This window comes from Electrophorus electricus, chromosome 3, assembly GCF_041902795.1.
Source record: "Electrophorus electricus isolate QZ-2024a chromosome 3, ASM4190279v1, whole genome shotgun sequence".
NCBI lineage: Eukaryota > Metazoa > Chordata > Actinopteri > Gymnotiformes > Gymnotidae > Electrophorus > Electrophorus electricus.
In genome coordinates, this window is record NC_137499.1 from 5,551,991 (window position 1) to 5,579,769 (window position 27,779).

Below are 27,779 nucleotides of genomic sequence, written 5' to 3' on the forward strand. Positions count from 1 at the left end.
CCTGCAAATGAGGCTCTGGAGTCAAAAATTGCACCCCCCTCCTCCTCCCCCTTTCAAAGACTGCTATTGAAAGTTAATTGCAAGTCCACAAGCACTCATAAGCCCACTTCAAGTCTACCTCGTTAACCGAAGGCCTTTCGGTCCCATAAAGCACCTCAATGCGGTACGATTCTGGCCCAAATACGGTCCAAGTACAACACTTATGGGTACATTATGGTATTGGATAGTGCATTGCGACCAAAACTGTCCCAGGCGTAGCAGCCAAATGTAAGGTTCGTTATGGAGTTTTAACTCTGGATCACGTGTAGCCCACATGCAGCCTAGCATGTGAAATGTTTGTAGTCTTTATAGTTTGGGCCAAAACTAGCGCAACTATACAGAGAGACACATTCAAGCTGTGCACCAGGATTCGGACAGTCATCGCCCTCATTCATTGGCTGTATGTGTGCCGGATGAAAGTAGTGGGAAACAATCACTCGTTCGCTGAACGTCAGGGCTCAGTTTACACAGCGTATTGAAGGGCCTACACAACTCCTTAGTTTGTACTAAAGACAATGTTTAAACATACAATTGTTAAAATTACCTGGGACGGTATTTCTGTTTTGGAGCTTTGGTGGCATTTCTGTATAGTGGTCATAGTCAACAATAAAAGACAATCAAGCTAAAAGAAAAGCAACATAACCCAAAATTTAGATTTGAATTTTGTTCCACAAAGAAAAACATGCAGGAGGAGCAACAACTTTAAATAAATCCTAAAATAAACATAGGAGGTAATGGTGATAACTTTGCATAGATCTTTATTTTTCGTAGAATCTATAATCCGCATATTGACATCAATTAAATAAAAAGGAGAAAAATAAAAAAGGTAAAATCTTTAAATTACATGTATATGACAATGCACAAAAATAGGCCTTACTTTATATTAGTGTAGTTTGTTGTTTCAGATATATACTATAGTCCTTCAAATGGTCTCATAGGTCTCTGTTACTAAGGTAGATGCAGTCATCAGTCAAAAGAATGATTAAAATGGGGTGGATCAGAAGTCCAGCCAAATCCAAAAGGCTTGGTGTGTGCAACTCATCTGAGGAGAACATGGATGTTGATGAACATTCAGCCCTTGGGTTCAATGCATCCACAGCATTGAGAGGGCAACCCCACGTTCCTCACACACACAGACTGCACCAGAAACCACCAGCAACATGATCATAGTCATGTCATAGCAGGAAAGACGGGGGTCCATTCAGAGAAAAGCCGTCTTAAGTATGTAGGGGGATCATTAAAATGAAGGTAATTTTCCAGTTACTTTTTCCTTAGTTGCCCCTCAGCAAATTTAGGGTGGACAAGTTTTCAAACTCCTGTCTTTGGTCATGGCTTTCAAATAGCCCACTACACACTCCTACCTGTAGTACTACTGTCTGGAGGGCTTTGGAAGGCCATGTCTACTACACAATCAAAAGGATACAATGCTTACGAAATGAGAAGAGATTGAATCAAAGTATGGGAGAGGTACCTGAACATTGTGGGACGCTACCTACAGAAGGTTAATGTTTGTTTCTTACTAAGACTTTACCATTGAGAAGTTGTCATGCTGGTTTAAAAGTTAAAGCTTCCAAGACTGACCCAGGGCAAGGGCATCAAAGTCACAGTCATGTGCAGCTGGATGCTGCAGGTTTTTCCACCCTTCCTTTGCTTAGGAGTGAGGCGTGTTGACGAGAGGCCAAACATACATTAACTGCTCAGTGAACTACAGGCCATTACAAAGTGCAGGGCCAGACTAGATTCGAGGGCTGGATTTGACCGCCTAGGGAAATGCATTCAGCTGAATTCACAATTCCAGCACTGATACATGACGACGGGGGGGGGGGGGGGGGGGGGGGGATGCTAATGTTTATTAACAGGCTATTGTCTAAGCTTTGTTTAATTGCTCAAGACATTAAAGTAACTCATTCAATATCAGATTGTTCATGCAGAAATCTATTTTTACTAATTTAATGCTTATTAAAAGCTGTATGTAAAATTACATTTAAACTATCCAAACGTGAGGTAATTTTAGATCTCTGGATTCATTTTGCACCATATACATTCATACATTTATTGTTGAACACCTTCCTTTCTAAACTGATACTCTGGGAGAAATCATGTAACTGAATATTTTTGCACTAGTGCCAGCATGATTAGATGGTAAATGTGGACCATTAAACCCAAAACAGGAGAATTTGTGCTGCACAGGAGTGGATGAGGGAGGTTTCTGATGAATAAAAAGAACAGAATCTCAAGAGATGGGATCCTTTGGAGTCTCCTAACTGCATCAAAGAGACTGTAGTGGGGTTCCCCCCCCCCTTGTTTGTTTTATGAAAAACAGAATGGGCAATGTGCACATGATGTAATTATCAAATGTTTGGTTATTTTTGCTTACCAAGTGGTGATCAACTTGTATAGTTTTTCCCCTCAATTCTGCTTGCTATAATGTGCACTGTATGTTTCTAAATTTATGGTAGAGGACAGGGTAATAAAGTGAAATATATATCTCTGCAAGAACAAATGATTACATACATAATTTACATTAGAGCAAAAAAGATGTCCTCCAAACACACAAAAAACCACCTTACCCTATGTCCATTTTTTGAGAGTAAAAAAACAAACAAACAAAAAAATTTTTAAAGAGTAAACAAATTAAAAGTTTCAGTAACTCAAATCTCCTCAAGACAGAGTTTAATTAAAGATTTAAAAACAGGGAAGATCTTATTCCCTAAAACGATATTATACAGCATAACTTATGCTGATAAAAGATATTTCACCGACATAAAACTCATTAGATTTGTAATTGGAGAGACAACCTATTGCTCAAACAACCTTGCACTACAATGAAGGTTGAGTGCACAACCCAAGAAACAATAAATAAAGTAATAATTATGACCAAAAAACTAAACAAAAACAAACAAACAAAAAAATAATTGAGCAATGCCAATGCTTCTTACAAGATTGCCCCTCAGTATGCCATAGACTGGGCCCAGAGCAGACACTCATTTACAAACATTGCAGCTCTATGAATTTAATAGTGTATAAATATCCACAGCAGACTTTGGAAGCGACAGTGTTTTGGCAACAGTCAAACTATGACTGAAATAACATGCTTTCTTGAGTGCAGTCTTCCATACTGCACTAGTAAAATGGGAGATGTGCAGCTTGTTCTTAGTGTCATGTCACTTGTATTTAAACAAAAAAAGTAAAAACACCTGCTATTTGTTACTACTGAAAATATGAAAATGTGTTTAGAATTTCAGAGAGCAGAAAAGAGCAATGGTTTTCTTTCAATTCACTTCCAAACCATCCCCTCAGACATTGTTTTATAAAAAGAACTCCCTATAAACTCTGATGGAACCCCATGATACAACAATTATTTATGTACGGACAGAAAATGAGAGACTAATGTGATTTAAAAAAACCTCCATGTTCAAAAATATTTATGGATTTGACAATGGACACCATTGTGAACTGAAATAAGAGATGATGAATATTAACCTGACATTCTAATTCTTTACTGATCCAGCCAGGTCAAAGAATAAATCTTTTCTGAATCCCTGCCTCATTCACCTAATAGCTGCATTAAAATGTTCATAGGTTCACTTGAGCCCTTGTAGTTTCATTTTCAAAAAGCCACTTTTACATTGCTAAAAAACATGTCACATTATCTACATGTGATATAAAGATAAGAAGAAAGAAATGTGAATGCCTCATCTCGATAATTTCAAGGCTTCTCCAAGAGCAACAGTGAGAAGCTCCACTAGTGTTTTTCCAAAGCCTTAACTGCAAAAGAAAGCAAGAGTGTTCTGCTCGGTGCAAACACTGTAGAACTGGCTCAGAGAAACTGCCAGTGAGTATGGACAACTCCCCTACAGGGAGCCAGAGAAAGTCAGACAGGGCAAGATGGAGAGAGATGGACAAATGGGGGGGGAGAAAGACAGAGAGGGAGAGGAAGGGAGGAGGAGAGCACTCAAGGTTACTGCAGTTTAAACTGCCTTTAGTAAACAAATAGAGAAAAAAAACATCACATGAGTTCAGTGTTTTTAAAATGCTCTGTGGGAGCATCATGCTCAGGGTCTGCACGGTAAATGTGTGCGTGTGTGAGAAAGACAAACAGAAACACATGCCAGCCTCATGACTCCAAACCTCAAATCCCCCCCAAAAAAAAGGAAATTAATGAAAGGCCCCCAGCATAGGCAAGATTCAGCAAGTTCTTCCATAGTGATTCACTTCCCACTAAATGAATCAGTCGTGATTAAGTACTTAACCCATCTTTGATGCATCACATATACAAATTACATAGTTGTTTTTTTTCCCCTTAAATCTCATTAGGCATTTGGAGATGGGACTGAAATGAAGAGGGAGAGGCTAAATAACAATCATGTTTTTATTGTGGTTTTGGAGAACCCTGCTGGCAACCTGGACCAATTAACTGTTCTTGAACACTTTCCAGCCATTTGGTGTTGGAGGCTTTCATACAGAGGCACAGATGTGCGAGCAGGCCAGGTAAATGGGAAAGGTGGATCAGACAGGTATGCTCAGGGTGGTCCCGGCCTTCTAGCTCGCCGCTATAAGAACTAAGATAAATAAACAGCAGGACTGAACTCCAAGAGAAGCAGGAGAGGAAAGGAACCCGTGAAAGAAAACATGACAGTGGCCATCAAAAGAAATGAGGTGAGGGCCATAATGGTTGACGCCTCGGGGGCCCCAACTGGGTGGGAAAGGGTTAAAGGGCACTTTGTGTTTTGATAAAGGCAGTTCTCTCGTGGATATCGAACTCATCATTCTCGGATTCGGAGTTGGCGCCATCCTCCTGCCACACGGTGGGGATGCCCTTATAGGACACGACTCCTCTCCGGCCAAGGCCCAGGCCGAAGCCGGTGCGCATGAGTGAGACTGGGCCCGCCTCTGGTGAATACACCTTGGTCAGGTTGTGGGAGCGCAGCTGGAGCAGGCCGAACACAGCCACGAAGGTGGCGGCAATGAAGGCACAGCTGAGCACTGCCACGGTGGCGGGCAGGCTGGAGGAGAGCTCCAGGCCCATGACCCAGGACGAGCCTCCAGAGACCTGCTGGTATGGGTTGCTGTCGGGTGACTCGCGCTGGATTTGGTTCTGGTGCAGGCAGGTATTAGTGACCGGGTCCAGGTGGCGGTGTGGCGGGCAGCTGAGGCAGTCCTGAGGGCCAGTGCCCCTGCAGGTGAGGCAGAGCACATGGCAGGGCTGGCAGGCCGCGTACTGGAGCGGAATCACTTCATTGGTAGAGAAGGAAGTGCGGGTGGCTGGAGTGAAGCCTTCTGGACACTCTCGCACACAGCCCTTCTGGAACAGGTAGAAGCCTGGGTTGCATTCTGCAGACAGAAAAAGGAAAAAAACCTTCATTAATAGATTAAATTTGGAAGCTTAAATAGAAGAAGGAAAAAAAAAAAACCTATTGGAGAATATGACCTATAACCACATTAAACCAGCTTTTTATGCTTCAAACTGGAACCTCACACTATGCATTTTGAACATGCAGATCTACATAAAATAAAAGGCACAAACTGCTCATCACACTGCCATAGTAAAATAACCCTGGCTAGTATGTTCACCTCTAAGCATGCTTAAACCAATCTGAATGGTTCAGCCAGCCATGTGGAAGCACCAGCATAGCTGGGCCAAACAGTGTTGCACCATTCCACACCACCTGGTGTTATGGCCCGTGCACTGCATGGCAGACTAATTCAAAATCTCAACAAGGAAGCCCATCACCTGTGCAGCTCCAGAGCGTTACCTCTGTGAATGACCTAGTTTTCCTGTAGCCTTTTCTTTAAAATGATATCTCCTTTTTTAAAATCTTCACCCACCAAGATTGGTGGTCCATGCATGTGAGCCTGCTAAACAAATAATCAAATGCTCACCATTGCACTTTGTTCAAATTAAGTTTTTACCCCACACACCTCATTCGGAGCCTACATAACTTTATTCCTAAATCTGAGCCAACAGCTCTTGACATTTGGAGAGTTCTAGGTGGAGTGGCATCGTTCAGTCAGCAATAAGGCGACCATCGCCAGGCTCCTGGCAGATAGCGTGAGTTTGGGAATAACTGTTGCCAGCTACCCCTGGTGCTTTTGAACCTGCATTTGACAGGAGGTGCAGAAGAAGGTATGCAAGCCCAGGGGGCTTCCAAACACTGGCTCAGCCACAGAACTGCTCCAGTGGAAAAACAGGCCATTGCATTCTATGGCAGCTAGTGTTGTAAACTTGCTCCAAGACCTTGGTATACAGGCTCAGGATATGACTGTCAATAAGCAAAAGGAGGAAAATAAATAATAAATATGTTTTGAATAAGTTTAATGTTTGAAGACTCATTACCATCAAGTGTGTTTTAAGGCAATAAGATGCATCCAAATTAGTTGATTTAGCGAGTCATTTATTCTATTAATAGTTTTAATGTACATATCCATCCTCAAAAATTTTGTTCCTGTGTGGAATACGTTTTCACCATTTTGAACATTTAAAAAAATAAAATTAAATTAATTCCCTGGTATTGCACTGCAGATGCAGGCATTACACTTTAGGTGGCGCCCTGCCTTCAACAGTCTGCCTCTCACCTGTGCAGATCTGACTGAGGTCATAGGTCTTGCAACCATCATCAGGAGGCTGGCTGGAGTCTGGTGTAGAAGAGCCAGCAGCAGTGCCGTAGAGAACCAACGTGAACTGAGTCAGAGTGCCTGAGAGCGATAGGGGGAGAGTGAAATTGAGAACGAGACCGAGCTCACGCGAGTGTAAATTCAGCACTAGGGGGTAGCTTTGGGGCTTACATCTGATTTGAAGCATGTTCCCTATTGCTATGATTTCCTCCATTAAGAATCAGCAAGTCCAAGATCAACACATCCAAGCTCTGGCAAGAGATATGGGCTCAACGAAAACCAGCTATGGACTGGCATGCAAGCTTTTGATGGAATGTGCTGCTTGTTTAGGTTTATTTAACAAATCAGTCTGAAGCTGGTGTGAGGTTCATTTCCTGCACCGTTTTCACACACTACATTCAAAGCTGCTTTGAGGCAGACAGGCTGAGCCTACAGCTCACTAAATCATTAAGGCCAATACAGTCAATACATTTAAGCAATTCACAAAATTGATGACCTGTTCAAGTAAAACACACCAGTTGTGCGTGTCGAGGAGTGGGACAAATGGACACGGTAAGCAATATCTGGGCACATATTTATGGTCTGCAGGGGATTCTGGCCAGTATGATGGTGAGGGAGAGAGTGCGCGCGCACACACACACGCGCGCGCCTGACCATCCTGTGATTTATTTAGCCAGATTTAATTAATAAGATTTACAACAGGGTGTGGAGAAGGAAAACAACTAAAGGAAATAAAGTCTGGGTTTTCATAAGCGCAAGTAGTAGGATAGAATGGGGAGAGGGTAGATTGGGGGGGGGGGGGAACGATGCTCCTGATTGGCAGAACGTAGAACTTGGAGGCTAGAGGAAGGTGCACTGTTGGCCATAATGGCCAGTGCCAAGACAGCACTTTTGGAGGGGGGGGCTGGCATTTTACTCCCCTCAGATGGTGGCAGAGTTTGCGCAGGCAGAGGCTTTTACTGGGTTGAAACGTCCATGTCAAGTAGTCACTTAACAATTGGTGTGAGCCTAGGGAAAGCTTTTCAAAGAGCATTTGGAGGAAAAAACAGGGAAGGAAAGACTAGGAACATGAGCTCTCTGCTATGTGAAGCACATCAAGAACTGCAATAAATCGACACACTGCTAACCAGGGATATATTAACTGTTGCTATGACAACATGGCTAATCCTTACTGTCCACTCACTAGCAATAGTGTGCATGTTACAGACATTAAACAAAGTCATCCCAACATTTGACCATGACTTCAGCCTGTTTTTCCTCTGTCGGTTTTAAACGTCAACTGAGGAGAAAAATAAATGTAAAAATATTCCAAACATAGGTCTGTTACAGACAGAAATACCCCTCTCATCTATGCAGAAATGTGGAGCGCATCATCGGGTTCAGTTAGTTACAATTGCAAAGCGAGTAGGGATGCAGCGCTCTGGGACGGAGGGAGCGAGGCTCGCCCTTTCTGCCTGAGCGGCCGCCCTGCTTCAGCTCCTGCATAAATGGGGGAATTAAATGGATCTGCTGGCAGACGAGGACACTCAAACCTGTCGGGGGGTACGGATAGGTGGAAGGAGGAGGTACCGTAGTCGCTGGCTCCCTCCACGTTCTCCATCTCCAGTGTCCACTCGCCACGAGGGTCTTCGTCCCAGGAGTGGGTGGTCATGAAGGCCCAGTCATTGAAGCCTTCAGAGGAATAGTCATGAGGTCTGGGGAACAAAAGGTGTTAAGCATGGTTAACAGCTCATGTTCATCTGTAAAGTCCGTACAGTACACATAAGCTTGCCAGAAAAATGAACAGTTAGCCAAGTTTTATTAGCCTGAATCACAGGCTGGGACTTCGCTGGTACTGCTGACCTAGGAGCAAGCAGAGTCGATCTGGTGCCCTGTGGGCTGATCAGGTAGATGGCAAGGTTTCCCCGCCGGTTGTAAGACAGGGTTAGCCGGGCTTGAGCGTGCTCCAGAGAGCTCACAAAATTGGGCTGCCCCTGGCATGCATCCACGCTCTTGGAGATCACCAAGTGGTTGGCAATGTTCCTGAAAGCAAGACAGCACAAAAAACAACTTGGACACCTTCTGTAATTGAGCATTTATTTAATAGATATGGCAGAATGTTTCTAGGATTAGTTTAAGAAAAGAAAAGAAACCCAATTCCATCTGCATTGCTACAGATAGCTTTGGGTTTAGAGTGTAACTAGTCACAGTCCTCTGTAGTGTCAGCCTTTTTTATTCAGAATGATTGGAGCTACAAGCTGAGCAGGGAGTCCATCAATGGGCAAAACATTGCTAAAAATGAAGACTTGCTTCCCGATGGCAATCATAATCCACTTTTAATTATCCTACGAATAGTGACACGAGTTAAAACGGGCAAAGCATTTAAAGTGGAATTTTTTGCTGCTCCAAGGTGCACTGATGTCACAATATTATGGGTTTTGTGTTCGTTTGTTTTATGGATTAATGTGAATGCAGAACACCTTTTCTGTTCCCTCAGCTTTGGCTGAAAACCCTGAAGCTTTCTTCCATGTCTGATGTTTAAGATGGGGCTGGCCAGCCTCAAGTGAGGGAAGGCGTCAATGAGATGAGCGTCAACTGATTAGACACATTTTTAAATTTCAGGGAACAAGATTCATTCAATGCGTTCCAATTTCTGCTTCACTTACTTGATCTTAAGTGAAAACTTATTTGACTTAAGTTGGTAAATCTGATTATGTGAATAAATGTGCGTCATTTATGCTCCACTCCAACCAATTTATTTGCATAAACAAACACCATCAAAACATGCATGCACTGGACAACTTGTGCAATTTGAATGAGGTCACTTCTAACAATGTGCATTGTGCGTACAGGGCATAGAAACACTTTGTCCATTCTGACTTCACTTCTGGAACACAGCATGGCTGAGATGATCTGGGTGTTACTGTAAATCATCCTACTTATCAGCAGGGTTTCTGAACGGTCTCTTGTAGGACCACCCACCGTCTGATGTGTTTGCCAGATCCTCCAGAAGAGCGCTTTAAAGAGCCGCACTGCATATTTTAGGTCCAACACACCATTTAAGGCATGAAGGTCTTATTAACTAGTCAGTGCCAAGTCTGGTTTGTTTGGAACAATGAAAACCCTAAATCAGGCGTCAATTAGACTTGCAGGCCACATTTTCACCAGAGCAAACAGCGTTTGAGCCAGTTCCCCCCCACCACCACCTTTCAACCAGCTAAACCCACAAACTAAACACCAAAATGTAAACAGACTAAGCCGAGTGAGATTAATCCTCATGGAATTTCAAACCAAATCAGAAGATCTTTTAATAACAGGGTAAATGGAGGGATTATGGCCATGTAAACTTAACTGCTTTTACAATCGGAACCCGTGAGTTCTTTCTGCGCAGTTTTGAATCAGCTCAAGCAGCAGTCAGCTCATGTTTTTAGTCATAATTTCATTACCAGTAGGCTTTGCTGTTTATTAAATATGCTAAATAAGGACACAAGTTGATTACATCATACACGTAACATGCTGAAAAGACTTAGAGGAAGAGTTTGTGTTATATTAACTTTCCCAGATAGCAAATGAGTGAACACAGCCAGAACTTGAATGTGTCTACTGTTGGGCCAGTTTTGGCACAAAATAGAAATACTGTACAAACATTTCACATGGTAGGCTGCATGTAGTTCACACGTGGTCCAAGATGAACCTTACATTTTGGCTGCTACAGCTGGGCCAGTGCATGCTACACAGTGCATTGCAATATTTGACCTATAAAAGGTTATTACATAAAGACTAAAAGCTACGAGCATGCAAAAAACAATTTGGACCATTTATACTGTAAATGTGAAGATATTAAGTGGATTGCTGCATTTTGGGTTCATATCAAACAGTTCACCAAAAATCTTCAGTTGAAATAAACTAATTTGGAGTGACAAATCCCTGCTCGTAAGTTTAGCCAACTAAATATGCTTACATTTTTAATCAACACGCCCACAAAACAACTAGACGTTGGCAAGGGAATCAATATGCGCTAATGAAATGCAAAAACAGTTACAAAGCATATGTGGCGAGTTCTCCAACAAACCCAACTAGCTAGCCAAAATGGCACTCAACTATGATGTAGCAGGAAGAATATGGTGGAGGATGGGTTAGAGACACAGAAAAGTCACTCTGAATCTGGTCTGTGAGAGGGTAGTCAAGGATCTGGGTTGGGAAACTCTGGCATAGACAAAGGCTTGTTGAAACCGACATGTCAGCACAAGGTCGTCATACATATGTGATACCCCAGGGGGCCTTCTATTCAGTTTAGAGCTATGACCACAACAGGCTGCTCGAATAGTGTTGTGCTCGTGCAAGTATGCGCTGAAAACACTCCATAGAGACTAGGTACCAGGATCGCCCTATGCCATAATCCTGTAAGGAGCTTAGAACAGTCCAGTCGTATTAGTGAACTAGGAGGGAGAGCAGCTTAATATGAGCAGTGGAGACAGCGGTTCCCAGTCGGCCTTCCGGTGCTAAGCATTGCTGAGGGCGGCGGGATGTTTGCGGGCTAAAGAGGGTGGGTGTGATGTCAGGAGGATCGGTGTGGTCATAGCGTAATCTCCAAGCTGCCACAGAACTGATGCAGTACTGTGACCGCTCCAGTGCGCTCGATGAACTGGGCTTCGCTCCAAAGCCCTCTGATCTCTTCCACAACAAGGGGGAACCAAAATGGAGGTGAAGAAGAGAGAGCAAGCCACTCCACAGAGATGAAGAGGGCTTGTGTACGGGCTTATGTACATGGGGGGGAGGATGTAGTTGTCAGAAGAGATACGAGAGCAGCGTACAGGCTCATCTGCAAGTAATTATTTCCTGCAGACAAGCAGGGTGAGTAGGACATGAGCCCCTCCGCCGAAGGCATAACATCAAACCAGGTGGAGCGTTTCAATCTTCGCTCATGCTGTGTGCAAACGCGATGCGTGATCAAACATGGTGTGCAGGCACTTGTGAATTTGCCGCGCACACCCCCAGTTACAGCCAGGCTGGTCATGTGCTTCCTCAAGGGCAGAGATGCATGGAATTCCAAACATCGTGTAACGCACTGCAGGGAGAGCCTCGTTAACCACGTTAGCGCAGGAGGCATGTTAATGAAATGACAAAAAAATGTTGATTTAAGAATGATTAAATGCTAGTTAGGAGTGGTTAGCATGGTCTGAATGGAGCCCATAAGCCTCATTTGTTATTAGAGACACTAATGGCGTTAGGGGGAGGAGTCAAAGGCAACACAGTGTGCCAACTCACCTGGGTTCAGACACCATGGAGAGGACACACTTCTGCTGAGGGCCCACGTTGGTCCAGTTCTGGGCCAGGGCCACGATGGCAGCGGCATCCAGCAGGCCATAACCATATGAGTGGCTTACTGGAGGTCAGAGAGATGGAGAGGAAATCAATACTGCCAAAAGCAACCAGGAAATAGCAGGAGGTACATCTTAACTGGAGCCCAAGCAGACGCGGACATCATGGGGCATCTGGTCAACTGGCAAGGAGGGCTTATGCATTCCTTGTTGCTATAATGAATGCTAATGTCATCGATTGGCACAAAATCACAAGATGCTCAGTGGGTCGGGCACAGCTGGAGAACACACAGAGAGGGCAGGAGGACAGAGAAAAGCATCAGGGTCCACTTTCAGTACCTTTGCGGCCAACCCCATTGGTCTTCCAGTCGTCTGTGAGCAGGTGGGCGGGGTTAGATGTCCTCACTACCAGGTGCTGCATGTCCCTCCATGTCAGGTTTTTGCTACAGAGACAGACGGCATGTTAAAACCGTTCCCCTCCTGACTCCCCTCTAAACTTTTCACCACTGAGACCTTTAATTTAGATCACTCTCAGTTGCTGGCAGCAAAACATTTCAGCATTTAATATCAGTTACAGGACTGTTTTTACAGGAAGGTTGTCTTAAAGAAGCTGGCCCTGCTCTTTGCTAAAGGTCACCAATGCCTACAGGTGAGAACATGGCAAGGTTATACAGTGGCTCGTAGGCAGGCTAAATGGGAAGGAGTTGGAAGGTCTGAAACAACCCTCACCAAAAAGAACGTAGCACTCTATTGATCTCTACACTGTATCGATCTGTATCAAGTAATGGTTGCGATAATGAAGAACCACAAGCTATTTCAGAAACCATCTATTGCTATTTAGAGTCATTCTAGTATTTTACAGTTTACCAAAATTGCCTACTGCCACACCTTGAAACTGCCTTCAGAAACATTCTCCCCAAGCACAACACTAGAGAAGTCAACACAACTCGACAAGTTTTGGGAGAGCCGTGTTGGCATCAACCCCTGGTCAAACTGCAGCTGTCCAATATCTCATGAAACATGCTTTCCCTAACAAATATGAACAACAACAACAACAAGGTAGGTTTGTGGAATGCATTTCCTATTCTTTCTCTATAAATTATGTACAAGTCCATAATTTGCACTTACTTGGCCTCCAAGGCGAGGGCTATTATGCCAGCAGCCAGAGGAGCTGATGCTGATGTGCCCGTGTGGAAGTCCGTGCACTTCTGCCTGAGATCTGTAGTGATCTGTGGACAGGGGAGAACAACAGTTAGGGAGTGCTGTGAAGACCATTTTCTTGAATGGCCCACAGCTTGTGCAAGCTCAGGAGTTGAGCCAGACATTTGAATCTTTAATTTTTAAAAAAAAAAAACACTAGGGGCTAAAAGCCCAGCGCAATTAGCCCTTAAGGCAGAGATGACGGGAGGAAAGGCGCAAAGAGGGACACAACCAAATAAAGAAAGACATAGAAAGAGAGGGAGACGAATAAATAAATAAATAAATAAAATAAAGAGAGGGATGGAGGAAGAGCGAGCGACTGTTGCATATGACAGAGCAGAGAGATGTCCCCGGATGTGCACAGAGTGAGACTGAGCTGCCTACGTTGAGACTAAGTGCTAAAAATGATCGAGCAGCTGAGTGACAGTTCGGAGACTGGACGTGCAAAGGCTTTCACTCCGCTCAATCGAAACGGAGCTTCAGAGCCCGGGGGGGCTGGGGGCTGTGATTGCCTGTCGCAGCCTTCACTGTTTAGGAATCAGCAGCCAATGGCGAGCTCCAACAGGCAGAAAAAACACATTTCTGAAATGAGGGTGATTTCTTCTCTCCCCCCCCCCAAAAAATAATGCATTTAAAAAAATTAAAGAAAAACAACCCACCTCTGGATTAGGGGAAAACATCTGGGCACACCTTCCTGGTGTGGTAAAGGTCCCACAAATGGAACTGGAAACGAGCCCAAATGGCACGATGGGCCGAGAGCAGCACGGCAACGGTATGAGCTTACCGCCTGCTGCGGCTTGGGACCAGAGCTGCGTACAAAGCGACGGACGCCATACAGCAGAGGCCTGGCGGTCTGGGAAAGCACTTTGGCAGTGGCTCCGGCGTTGTGAAACACAATACAGACCTCGAGGGTGAGAGCATCTGCTCCCCTCCGACTGGGGCCACACACACCACATGCTTTCCTCATTGCCGTCACTCAGTGTTCTGCGGTCCACCCTCAGCAACCCCCGGTGGGACTGCATGTTCAAATACCATACGCTTTTTTCCCCCCCTCCCATATTTGTCAGAGCCTGGAAGCAACGGCCTCTCTAACCTTGGGCTGAGGTGCACATGTTACCGCTTGCAAATCCATGATGTTTCTACCAGCAGATCAAAAAGGATGTCCACATCAAAAATAAAACCGAACTGCGAAAAGCGAATAAATTCGGAGCCGCACTGCTTTTGCCGAGTGGGCATAAACAGACGCGTCGGTACTCAGGCCTGTACTTCTCTGCTCCAGCTCTGCTAGATCTGCTCAGCACGGTGAGGTAGACTTACGATCTGTTTCTCGTTGGAGCCTCCGCTGCTGTAGGTGGTGGCCAGGGTGGAAGAACATGCTTCGCTGTACCACGGTACCATGCCGCACTGCGTGGTGCTGCTGATGGACAGCGTGAAGATGCTGTTGGTGTAGCCGTCACAGTTGCAGCTGTCCTTCTCCCGCCCACCGTTCCCCGACGCCCAGACGAAGATGGAGCCAAGGCCGCCACGACCCTGTGCCGCATAACAGAAATCCAGGCACGCATGCACACACACACACACACACACACACACACACACACAGTTAGTGACAGTGGCTTTAGAGTTTCTCTTAGTATCTCTACTGCAAAACCCCTCTTAGGAGCCCCTTTGAAAGACCACCGAGACTTGGCAGCAGACCATGGACATCTGGTTCTGAGCACCTTAACATTGTTGAACGGAGGGGGACTGAAACTTGAAGGGAAACTTGAAAACCGTACTTTGGCAGGCAGTGACCAGTTTCAGGGCAGCTGCTGTTCTCCAAATGGCTTCTAGCTCCCAGTAACACTGGAAAGCCAAGAAAGACTAATATATTAATCATTAAAAAAAAAAGTGAAGGTGGACTATGGATAAACACCAAATGTCCCCAGTGTACATTACTCTGTTCATATCCTTAAAAGACAAAAGGCTTTTAACTCCACTGGGTTTTCCTGGGTAACCTTGCTGGCAAACGAGCAGCACGAAAGCAGCCCACCCGATGCGATAAGGAGGGGCACATGCATGCAGCACATTAAAGGGGCAGCCTGTAAGGTCCCACATGGCTTGTGTTTCGCCCTGGTGTTAGCGGATAGGCAAATGGTGCCACTAATTTAGTTCAGATGTTGCTCGCTCGTTAGCTTTGATCACACTTTGTTTGCTCACCCCTCTGCAGTACCGATAATTCTCAACAATTCTGTGTCTCCTGAGAGGGGAGGGTGGGGCAAGAGGAGAGTATTAAAAACAAGACTCTAGCTCATTGGCCAGTGCACTTTTTTTGTGGGTAGATTTACGCACCTGCTGGATGGCGGGTGCCCACTCCCATGTTTGGAGAGGCGCTCTCGCTGTGCATGTTGGGCTTTGTTATGACAGACAGATCTCATGCCCCGAATTGAATCTTGATGCTGGCCATTACCTGGCAGGCACTCTGAACGCGCCATGTGTCATACTAGCAAGAGCGGGGCCTAAAAAGCGCACAGCCTCGATAACACTTTGGGCCTACCAATGGTAAAACGGTGGAAGCCTGGACCTCCTCAAGAAGATTAATATAATTATGTGAAGCTGTATACGGACCTGCTCCTCGGCTGCACCACACAGCAAGGAAGTACTCCTTGGCCCTGTTGATGTCAATATATTTTAGCATTGGTATTATAACTTGATAGATATAGCTGCCTATCAACATTCTTATGCAGACTCTTTGGTCTTTTCTCTCCTTGTTTTCCTGATAATTGCATGCAAAACCTTACTGTAGGAATAATGGACCCCATCTGTGTGATAATATTGGCATTATTTTCAGTCTCAAAAGGTACAAAAGGGGGGGGGGGAATAGTGGGCTTTCAGAGTCAAACAACAATGTAATGGCAATTTAGCTTGTGTGGTCTCCCTGGTAGCAGCAGGAGAGACGGAGCCAGGGAAGGACTGTCGAGTATGTCAAGCATTCCACACACCTTGGGTACCTGTCCCAGTGGAGGATGTTACCGCAACAGCACTTAATCATAACTCGGACTGTCAAATCAATATGGGAGTAGGGTTTATGCTAAATGCATCCAGGGCAGTGGCTGCCAGTGGTAATCTCCCCGCCTGGGCCTCGAACGGTAATTCATGGCCGGACCACAGGACAGACACTGGCATTAGTAAATGGCATTACCCCAAATTCAGAAATATGACCCTAGCAGTATTACCCGTGACAGGTACTACCTGTCTAATGTTCTGCAGGCTTACCTGATGGTCCATTTTTAGGCCATACGCCGCGTAAAAATGAGGTATGGGCATTAGGCCCGGGACTGGGAAGATGCACAATAAATAATATAAATACAAACAGGCACACCAATCTTTTTGCCCCAAGACCCTGGGTACTGGAGCATCTGCAGCCATCATGTGGGTATGCAGTAGGATGGCATACTCCAGCCTACCCACTTTGATAGTTAATAATACCAGTCATCAATTTCCCTGGAAAGGCTGTTGTACCCCGGTGTCAACTATCCTGTCTGTCATTTTCAGTAATTTTCAAGCCAAAGAAACCTGCACAGAGTTTGGGTTCTTGAAATCAGATGGAGGGTCCTTCCCTAGCTTTGAATTTTAAAAAGACTGGGACTTGGTGATATCCCATACCAGTGAGTCAGAACCAGGACTGTGATGCGACACACACGCGCACGCACACACACGCCACTGGAGCATCAATAAGCCATTGGTTGACATTGCCTCCACCAACTTGTATTATTTGCTCATTAAATTCACATGACGCTTGTTAAATGAATCACTTCTAGCAAGGGTTGTCTCGATTTAATAAAAGTTGCAGTGTGTGATGAATTCCTTTCTCCCACCAAAAGCTGCATTTTCTTCATACGTGTTTCAGCATCGATTTAACATTAAGGGTGTGGTGGTGATTCAGTGCGCCTTGTGTGTACACACGGACATTGCATCAAGATCCCACAAGCCTTATGAGTTTCCCATTGCTCAGTGTTGAGGCCTCTTAACCAGACAAAATGTGTCATAACCCTTTAGACAGATTAGTTTGTACATTGCATGAATGCAAAACTCATCCCTACACATGGATAACTACTTCAATGCACCTATAATTAAAGTAAATTACAGTCTTTCCTATTCACCGCTGTAATCATTAGTTAACGTATAACCGTTGTTTTGCTTTGGTAGTACCAACATGCACAACGTAGCAGAGTAGCCAAAGCTCTGGCTCTGAGCCGGCCCATTGTCTGCCTGCTGGCTACATGCCAGACTGACTGCTCCAGCAGCATGTCTGGGGTGGGCAGGTGGGAGAGAGAAAGTAGGAGAATAAGAAGGGCTGTAATGAATAGTGTTCCTCTGCTTTTCATGTTATGGCAGTTTAGCACGTAGCCCGTGAAGCAATTAGGCATCAAGAATGTCTACATCACATGCGCTCTGGGGAAGCTGCATAAAGATTTCTCGCTGAAAATGACCCTTTAATGTGACATTTAAATTAAACGAATGTCACTCTGACTGCTAACTGCTAATATGAGTCGAGGCGCTCACCAGCAGCGCGTGCTGGAAGCGAATCAAGCTCTCCCTTCACACTCAGTGACTTCAAGAGGGAGGGGGGGTATTTTGGGCAGCATGTTTCTGCCCTTGAATGTACACATCACAGCATTTTGGACCGCAAGTTGCTGCCCTTGAAAAATGTTAACAATTTTGAGGTGTGGTGATGTATTCCGGCACCAACTTTGACTGACCAATGGACACCATTTACAGTAGTTGAGAACGTTTTTAACTTGGCTCATGCGTGAACAGCACGAGTAGTTGTAAAAAGATACATAGCATTAATAAAATTAAAACATAACTGAATTATGTATAAAATAATTAAAATATAATTTCATTTCACAGTGACTAATCAAGGAATAAACATAAATTGGGGTCATTAAACAAGCTTAAAATTCTTGTATTAAAACACTTGGTAAACACAAGCCACCCACCCCCTACCTCAGTCACCCCTCGCAGAAAGGCCTCTTTGGCCAGCTTGGCGGGTCCGTCCACAGTCTTGCCGTCATCCTCGGGTCCCCAGCTGGCACTGTAGATGTCGATGTGCTGAGGGTTGAGACTTAGAGACTGGGCCTCCACCACATCCGTCACCTCGCCATCCAACATCCTCACGCCTGCCACAACACACCCTTGCTTAGGTTGGAGTAACGTGCAACCTGCTCTGGGCATTATGCTAAGGAGCTTTCTGCAATCCACATTACAGGCTTAAATCTGTGCTTCATTGTGTGTGTGCGCTCGCACATCTTACATTGAAAATGAGCATGCATCTAGACAACAGTGGCCTGTTGAGCACTTTAAGTAGTAGAGAAAAAGAAAAGAAACAAAAAAAAAAACCAAAAAAAAAAAAAAAAAAAAATACCCCCCCCCTTTTTTCCTAATTATAAACTTTAGGTCACACTTGACAGAAACTTATGAGCGAGAGTCATAAGCTCTTGTTGCTTTTTTATCTCTCTTAAGAAATGTAGTTGCATGGCCAGGATGGATCCCTGATGATAACAGATTACTCCCATTACCTGAGGGAGAATGAAGCACCAGAGGTCATAAAAGCACCTCAGAGGAGAATCAGATTTCCACCCTTTTTATGGTGTTTTAAGTCGCAAAAACAAATATATAACATCCTGTCTGCTACAGAGTTGGTTTACGAATACAAGTCATGGTCGTAAACATTTATGGATATAAAAGTTGCCTTTACACCATGTACAATCCTTGGGGTAAAGCAGGTTGGCACATAAAACCAGCCAAACGAGAAAGTATCCCAGTAGTCAGTGTTGGATGCAACAAGGTTCCAGAAAGAATCAACTCCAAGAGCTTAAGGCATCTATGGCATAACAACAGCACCTCAGTGGAGACTGCAGAGAATATAAAGTATATGTCTAAGCTGAGAAAGAGAAAGGGGGGGTGAAAATATTCTCACCCAAACCTCTATACAGTTGACAGACCACCGCCTTCTCCTGCGGTGTCAGGCTCTCCTTTATAAAGGCCGAATAATGGAAGACTATCTTATCAGATTCCACTACTCTGTACAGGGAGAACCTTAATACCTGCAGGAGGCCTAGGGTGGTGGCAGAGCCCATCAGTCCGAAAATGCCATCCACACTTTAGTTACAGCCATTGATTTGGAATCAAACCTGGTGAGTTCTCTTAGGTAGAATCTATATGTAACCCCCTTGACAGCCAAGTTAAAGCACCTGCGCACTGGGAAATCAATGTGCGTGGTTCATTGATGCACAAGTGTCTGAGGTTACCTGTGATGCCCTCATACAGGCTATAACAGTCAAGTGCTTTCATTTTTTCAGAAAGAAATCCCAGAACTAGAGCAGTCTCCGCTGTGTAGCAACAGGCAGCTACAGCAGGACAGATACCAGTGAGAGACGTTCCCAACCCTGGGTCTGAATTTTAAACATCTTCAAATCCCCCAAGGACACTTGGGAAGCTGATTGTGGCTCCTTATCAGGATACATATGAAACAAAAGACTGGAGGAGGAGTGCAGACGTTTGGCACATTCAATGCGAACACAAATTCTCAGAGGGAGATTTCGCCAACCATTTGTGTCAGATCTTTTAACAAGCCAATTCCAACAGTGGATTTTCCTCTTACTCCAAGCCCTTTCAGACCAATACTTATGGCTAATGAGTGTTGGCAGTGGAGGTAAGACTCCCTGTACAGTGTCTAATATAGACCATGGTCCTCTCTCCACCTTCTAAAGATATTGGTTAACAGAAGGCAGATCCGTTGGTGTGGGTCAGCTTTCCAAAGCAGCTCTCTAGTTCTTCCTCAGGTCAGTCTCTTTACTTCTGCAGCCTCTGGAGGACACAAGGTGAATACACAGAGAGGGCAGCTGCTTAACATCTGCCACATCTCATTAAAAGCTGACTGAAGCAGAGGCTCTGTTACATGGAAACGAGGTCAAGGCCAGTAATAAAGGAGCTGGATGGCTCCCATAGAGCATGAAGAGTGTGGCGCTTATACTACGTGTGTTACGGTCGAGCAGGGAACATGGACACATGTACAAGATTTACCCCCCCCCCCCAAAAAAAAAAAAAATTGTTCCACGAACTAAAAACAGCTTCAAAAGGAGGATGCCGGAAAATTCCCTTATGGTCTACGAAAAGAAAATGGTTTGCCAAAAGTCTCAACTGGGGCATCAGAAATGGATATTAAAGGGTAGCGGAGGGAGAAGGAAGATTCGGAACATTTTCCATAGGCTGAGTGCAGCTTGCTTGGACAGTTGAGAATGTGTTTCAAAGCCATTCTGAAATGCTGCTTCATTTAGAATACATGAAACCTTCATACAGGATCTGCTGTGTCTCCATCTTAACTCAGCTAGCCAGAGGAGAATATCTGATAGACAGGCGGAGTTGGTACCAAGGCAAAAACTAATTTGTCAACATGAATATTTAAAGAGGCTGTGTTCAATCATTTCTGGACTGTCAAATGTTGACGAATTTGTACATATCTAAATTCATTTTTAAGCAAATAATCAGTTCCTCCTGCACACATATGGACCATTATGCATGTTACATGATGCTGAAGCTAAATTTCTCATTTTCGAAACTGGAAGAAAAAAATAAATAAAGAAAATAAGTAAGTAAGTAAATAAATAAATAAATGTAGGCAAAAGCAAAAATGTGAGCTACTCCGAGGGTGTGGCCCGAGTGACCTCATTATATACACGTTCTATATGAAACACAAACCTACACTAGCAAATGAATAACAAATGTCAGCGGTTCCTGTGTCCTATTCATCATGCTGTGCCACACCCAGAGAGGCACAGCTAAGTCAAAACCTAACTGGGGATCATGTTGCTAAGATGAGAGTAGACACCCAGAGTAATATTTAACTAGAGTCTTTCTTGCCCGGCAGTTCCTCAGAGAACACGCAGGATTGGGTGACACCTATCCAGCCTCTGACCATCAAAGGATTCAGCTGGGTCTCAGAGTCCAAACATGACAGGCGCACGGAGGAGAAATGAGAAAACAAACATGCACTAAACGAGCTAAGTGCCACTGCCAATTAAAAGGATTACACATGCTTAGACGCCAGTCTTTAGCTCAGAGGGGCCTGACAATAATAAATTACGCACTTCTGTTAGACCTGCCCAAAAACTACCAATGCCTAGAAGCTGTCCTGAGAAAAATCACAACTGCCCTGGCTTTGAAAAAGGAGGTCAAGGTCCTCATATGTTAGGCTTCTGACCATCATATAGAAGCTAATATGCCACAGTGGTATAATTAACACCTTGACTCACGTGAAAAGTGGGTGTTTGAGCATTGTGTGCCATACTGAATTAGACCAAGTTTAAATATGCTGACTCACCTCCGATTTTGGCATTGTAGGCCACCCCGACACCACAGATGTCGTTGTTGGCTACAGCCGCTACCTCTCCAGCACAGCGTGTCCCGTGCCTGACAAAGATGAAATGAGAGAAACAATTTAGTGCTAATCTTTCCATACACTTTGTATGGACACTTAGGAATGATCCTGTCTGTACAATGACCGAAGCTCATGCCACATGTCCTTGAAGCAATAGGTGGGTTAGGCTATTTAATGACATCTCAAAGCAGTTTACACTGGTGAACACTGGTATAATGGAAAAGAGGAAAAAATAACAAAAAGTCAAGTATGCAGCTCACTTGGTGCCTAATCCAAGCAGCAAAAAAGTATAGTAAGCAATTCCTGCACAGAAATGCCCAAACATTTCTCCACAGCAAGGATGACCTTGAGTTTCTGAACCTGTTACCAGTGTTCAGCCTCAAAGGACTGGAGAAAATGAGTTAACCTGTTAGCGGGGGGGGCAGGATGAGAGAGAACACGAGTGGAATTTAAAAAACAAAAACTGTGGGTCATGTTCAACTGTGTTCATCATGGATCACTCATGTGCACTCCATCTTGGTAAATTCATTAACCATTAGTTGGGAGGTTAAGATCTTATTTCTACTGAGTGTAATCCAGAATAACTTGTATGGGTAAACAAATCTTATTACCACACCACAGGAGTTTCCTCTTTTCTGGGTCAACCTACCACTATTGGTTAGTATAAGATAAAGCAAAATGCATTAGGCCGGTGGAGGTGGTACACCTAGAAACACCTGTATGAAGCCAGTAAAGCTGGAGCTGTGGAACTTAAACACAAAAAGACACCTCATAAGAGCATTTAGGAGTAAGAAATCAAGAACCCAAACTGCACAACACTTTAAAATACACAGCATAGGGAAAAACAGCACCCAGTATTTTGTATCCTGAGGTGAAGAAAAGCAAAATGGGGTCAAATGTGAAGGCTACGGCCAATTCCAGTTCAGCAGTATGTCAGCAAAAGACAAAACTGCTACATGCAGCTCCTGTTCAAGATCTTCACCACATCAGATTTTCCCAAACTGACAAAATCCACAGTTTTTTCTTCAGAACTATCTACCAGGTTTGAGGGCATGATGGAGCCCAGCTCAGCCAAAAACCACAGCAAAAGACAGGATCAATGAGAGCACTGGGAGATCCCCTCTAGTCACCAGCATAGAGCAGGCACAAAAAGTCAAAGGTTAACAGCAGAGACTGATTCACTTCTGCATGAACTCCATTAAGCATAGTCATGGGACAAAGCTCAAAATCAGACTGCAGTTAATGTTTTGGAAAAGTCTCCAACACACAGAAAGAACCAATATGGGATGCTTGTGTGTGAGAGGATTCAAGAATAATGGAATTTCTGTGGATGGGTTGGGCAGTATACAAAAGTTCCTGCAATAGCGTGGTATAGTGCATTATTTTTCTCTCCCTCTCACACACACAAAAAGTTATTTTGGTTTGGGTTGTTTAATGCAACCCTCCACAGTGAGTCACCCAGCATATCATTCTGTACCCCCATGCTGCAATCCTCGAGATCCTCGAATGAGAACGCATGAGCATACAGGCTGTGTGCGATATCTTAGAGTGAAATGGCACTGGAAGCTTCTGCCAGGGGCTGTACTCAACACAACATAAAAGGTCCACGTAAAGTCCATATCTGTTTTGAATTCATTCCATATCGGTTTTCTCACATCTACTTCTTTGTAATTGGAATCCCCTGAATCACACCAGTATTATAATTCTGTTGGCATATGCTTTTAAGTGATAACTGGCTCGCCAATTGCTGGAAAGTGGCAATTTTTGTAATACGTAATATTTAGTGTAGTTTGCATATAGATTATAGATTAAAAATGACTTCTACTGTCACAGGATGATTTAAGTATATGATATGAAGGGGACACATTAGACTGCATGGTTACTGTATGTACTAAACCACAGTGTCAAGATCTTCATAGTGATTGAAGAGGTATAGCATTTTGTACACATCAAATCTGTTGTCTCCACATACAAATATGAAAAGATTGTGCATGTCACAGAGGTGCAGTAGTTGATGGCAGTCACATACTGTAACTCATGCCAATGTGTATGACACTTTTCCTACACTGTCATGTCAGAGCCAATTAACTGTTCAATACAGATTCACCATACCTTAGACTCACTTTTTTAGGCCAGCAAAAATAGAATTTAAAATACTTCAAATCACGGAGTTGTGTTACATTTTCATAGTAATTTTGTTACTGTAATAAAGGTACATATAGGGGCACAAGCATCAGACAGACACGTGCAGAAACATAGTCAGGTAATTTTCATTCGTGGAGAGCCATACGCACGGCAGTCCCTCTACTGCTGCTCCCTTCACGCACAAAAGATACAGGTGAGCCAGTTAAAGGCAGTCACGGCCTCCATCTGATAACCTAACCAACCAATCATGCAGTAGTAATAATAGTGGTTAAATATTAGAGCCTTTCTGTTTCACCTGGGGCATAGGGGATTGGGGCCATCTGCTCACCAACAGCCCATTTTAAACGAGCACAAGTCTAATCCCCAGGCTCTTTGTAGAACCCCCAACATGATGCAAAGCAGCAGCATGGCACCAGACACTATGTCTCTCGCACTGTTCATCTACAGGCCTGTCCGTTCAGATCATACGCGAATGACAATGGCATTGGCACAGCACGCTGCTGGGCAGGATGACCATTCACTCTTTTAGACATGTTCACAACACAACAAATAATTGTCATCCTAAAACTCCAGATTCAGCAGATAGCACTCATTTTCAAATTGGCAAGAGATGACGCGTGGAAATAACCATGTGAACAGTACATTAAGTGAAACAAAGCCTGCTCTCAAACAGCAAATGTGTAAAAGGGCAAGGTAATTGAGACTGAGGAATCCCCTGCAGAGACTGGAGCCTCTACTGCCAGACTCCAAGAGCCAATGTAAAACTATTAGGTTTGCTCATTATATCAAAAACAACAAAACATTTCTGGTCACATCACTTCTATTTGAATAAGCAAGCAGATTTGATATGGACATTAACCACTCTACTTAATAAAGCCAAACACAAACAAATAAATCAAATCAAGTCTGACTGAACTGCAGACCACCTGCTAGGACAGACTGTCGTAGGTGCACCTCCATTTGTTCCCATCCAAACCACAGCTGGAGCAGCAAGGTATAATGGGCGGTAGACTGAACAACAACCCCCCAACCCCACATGCTGGCATTTGTGATTTGTGTGGGGCTGGTCGTTGAGCAACCCCCAAGACCTTCCAGTTGGGGGGGGGGGGGGGGGGGGGGGTCATTACGGGGCAGGCAGTAGGAGCAACATTTGTAAAGTCCTTGTGGTAAAAGTAGGATGTGATCCAAGAATGATGGGGACAGGTCCATCAAGTCTATTACATTACGCAGGAGTTACCTCGCCTTTGGTTTAAAGTTGTGTGTACTACATTTGGGCCAGAACTTAATACAACTTTATGGGCAGGTGAAATATGAAAAATGTGCTGGATTATCAAAGCCCGGTGGCAATAGACCCAAAGCAGCTTTTACTAAAGGCAGGTTAAGAAGAGCTTTGGTGAACGAGAGAAAGTCATCCAATACCACCACCATCATTACCTCTTATTAGAGGAAGAACTTCAAAGCAGCACTGTCAAAACCAGTATCCAATGATTGGATCTCACCATGAAAGGTTAGACAAATTCTACATTTGTACAAATAAAGTAGGCAACAATGCACAAAAAACAAAACAAACCAACCACACTCTTGGCCAAATTATTTGACAGGTGAAAATGTAAATTCATCAAAACTACATTTGGCAGTAATAACCTCTACGGCAGACAGTTACACAAATTAATGTAGAGGCAGACTTGAAGTTGACAGACTGGGAGCTGTACTGCGATCCAAAAGCTGCCATATTCCCCAGAATGCACATTCATACTCTAACTTGGGTGAAAATTAAAAGGACTTTTCTTTTGACTGTGTGTGTAGCTTTGCCTAGGAAGAGACACACAGGCAGATGATTCATCATGAACATTTAACCATATGGAGCAGAACCACAGAAAAGCTTTTATAGACTCGCAGCACACTGAGGAGGGGGGGAGGGTTATTTTATATATATATAATTTTTTTTTTTGGCTTTCTCTATTAAGGAAAAGCTTGAGTGAATAGTTTTTGACAGCGATGTCTCAGGAAAAACAACAGACATGGGGCTGCTATTATTCCACTCATCTCCACTAACCTCATCTGAGCTGTACTTCTTGAGAAGAACTACACTGCCTAACTGGCGCTCATCTATGCAGCAAAGTCTTCTAGTTATTAAAGCATTAAATACATAATCCACTCATTCTGCATGAAGATGGTTTGTACATAAAGGCCATGTTCACGATTTCTCAGTAAATCCAGATTGGAGAGCAAGAGGCCAACAAAGAGGCTTGAAGGCAAATATAAGATATTACCTTAAGTAAACATGAGGGCTCAGGCAAACACATTCCCGAGGTGAAATGAGGGCATTTGTAGAAAGTTGCCCTTCAGCTGCTGATTCCAGGCCAGTTTTGTGGTTTCACATATGGTGCTTAAAGTTTAGGGTTTTTGGAGGAGGGAAACAGTCCTAGGTCAGCCCAAAATTGCAAGCTTCTACACCAGCTAGGATACAGAACAAGAAAGAGGGCTTTATGGAAGTGAACAGAGATGTGCTTTCTCAGTAGGGACAGGCAAAGGCTCAAAACGCCTCCCAGTCTGACTGGCTCCCCCTGGCCTCAGTGGGGCCCCAGAATGACCAACTGACGGCAGCCTAAGAGACCAACAAGGTTACTACCAAGTAACTTCCTCTTATGAATTACTGTTCAAGGAAATCAACTGGAATGGGCGGATTCCCAATTTACTTAGAAATTGAAAATTTCTCTTACATCATGGTTAAGTTTCCCGTTTGAAGATACTCATGATATTTTTCAAGCAGTGGCTTTAAAATCTCTTAGGAATCAGGTTCTCAAGCACACTTTGGGTACATTTCCTGGACATAGATTAAGCCTAGTGTTTGACTGAATAGCAGTGCCAATGGTGAAATCACCATTAGAAATTATTTTTAGTCAAGACTTAGGCCTAGTCTGGGTGTGGAAATCTGTCCCCCTTACCCTGTGAGGCTCCTTTTCCAAAAGCAGCCAATTTTACATGTCAAGGTAATGATAGCCTACTAAGAGTCCATGCACTGCTGGGTCCAATCAGCTGGTAAGCTCAGACAGAGCGCCACTCCAAACAAAGCCATCGATTTCGGCCCATTTACAACCATAAGCTTTTCTGCCTGTCATCACTAATCATGGTTCGCCTCAAGATTTCAAAAAACACAAACAAAAACAAAAAACATTGCCTGGTTAGTAGACCAAACAGACAGATTAAGGAAAATCCCAATGTGCACCCCCCACCCCCACATCTTGTTCCCGAGAGACTTAATTAAATAACTTGATTCTAAGCAGGGTGACTGATGGGAGGAAAAGCTCTACTGGTAAATAGCTCTTAACACAATGCACTTCTCGCACCAAAACTGCTTTCGTAGCAAATTTACTTTAATCCCACTCGATTTACCCTACATCAAATGTGCAACAGAAAACGCCCATGCTTGATTGCTAGGGCATGGGGGGGGGGGGGGCAAAACCCTATGTCCACAAAAAAAAAAGCTGACATGAGGAGGCATCTGAGGGAGTGTTTATGTGCACTCTTTCCCCATCAACATGACAAATTGGATTTAAAGCCCATATTCAATGCATGAATTTGGTTGAGTGTGTGTTTACACTCAATGTTGACAATAAGGTGAAAATTAAAAAGACACCTCACTTCACATGACAAAAGGTTAGTGTGATGAAATCTGCCAGCTGTGGAGGTGCACAGGTACTGCATTAACAACAGTGTATTTTATTCTTGAAAATGATTCAAGCATACATCATGATGTGTTTGAAGAGGATGCCAGTCAAGCCTGCTCTAGAGCAAAAAGTAGCTGAAGCATTTTATGCCCTACATGCGTGTTGCAATTTTGGACTACTCAACAAACTCACAATACAGAGGAAAGAAGCAAAAATATGCCAGAAGCTTCTCAGGCTCTTGAGCACAAACTAATATTGGAAAAAATACTTCACCTGTTATCATTAAGCTGTGTATATCTAGGCTGTGGGTCTGGGTCCCCGTCATTCACATCATAGCTGGCATCCGGATCCTGGAAGTCAGACAGACATCAATGGAAAATTATGATTGGA

At 44.0% G+C, this 27,779-nt stretch overlaps 1 protein-coding gene across 4 annotated transcripts in view; it reads right to left on the bottom strand.

Moving 5' to 3' along the window:
• Positions 1 to 780: 780 nt before the first annotated feature.
• Positions 781 to 27,779, bottom strand: part of furina (furin (paired basic amino acid cleaving enzyme) a) — a 63,814-nt gene continuing 36,815 nt past the window's right edge. For all 4 annotated transcript variants that reach the window (XM_081709993.1, XM_035520215.2, XM_027004499.3 and 1 more), the window contains 11 exons: positions 27,663 to 27,739; positions 21,517 to 21,605; positions 18,141 to 18,313; positions 14,472 to 14,684; positions 13,083 to 13,183; positions 12,294 to 12,397; positions 11,902 to 12,019; positions 8,497 to 8,676; positions 8,224 to 8,348; positions 6,616 to 6,735; positions 781 to 5,373 (listed from right to left, as the gene is read on the bottom strand). In XM_081709993.1, coding sequence (XP_081566119.1) covers positions 4,751 to 5,373; positions 6,616 to 6,735; positions 8,224 to 8,348; positions 8,497 to 8,676; positions 11,902 to 12,019; positions 12,294 to 12,397; positions 13,083 to 13,183; positions 14,472 to 14,684; positions 18,141 to 18,313; positions 21,517 to 21,605; positions 27,663 to 27,739 — 1,923 coding nt within the window. In that variant the 3' untranslated portion in view covers positions 781 to 4,750. The remainder of the gene's footprint in view (positions 5,374 to 6,615; positions 6,736 to 8,223; positions 8,349 to 8,496; positions 8,677 to 11,901; positions 12,020 to 12,293; positions 12,398 to 13,082; positions 13,184 to 14,471; positions 14,685 to 18,140; positions 18,314 to 21,516; positions 21,606 to 27,662; positions 27,740 to 27,779) is intronic.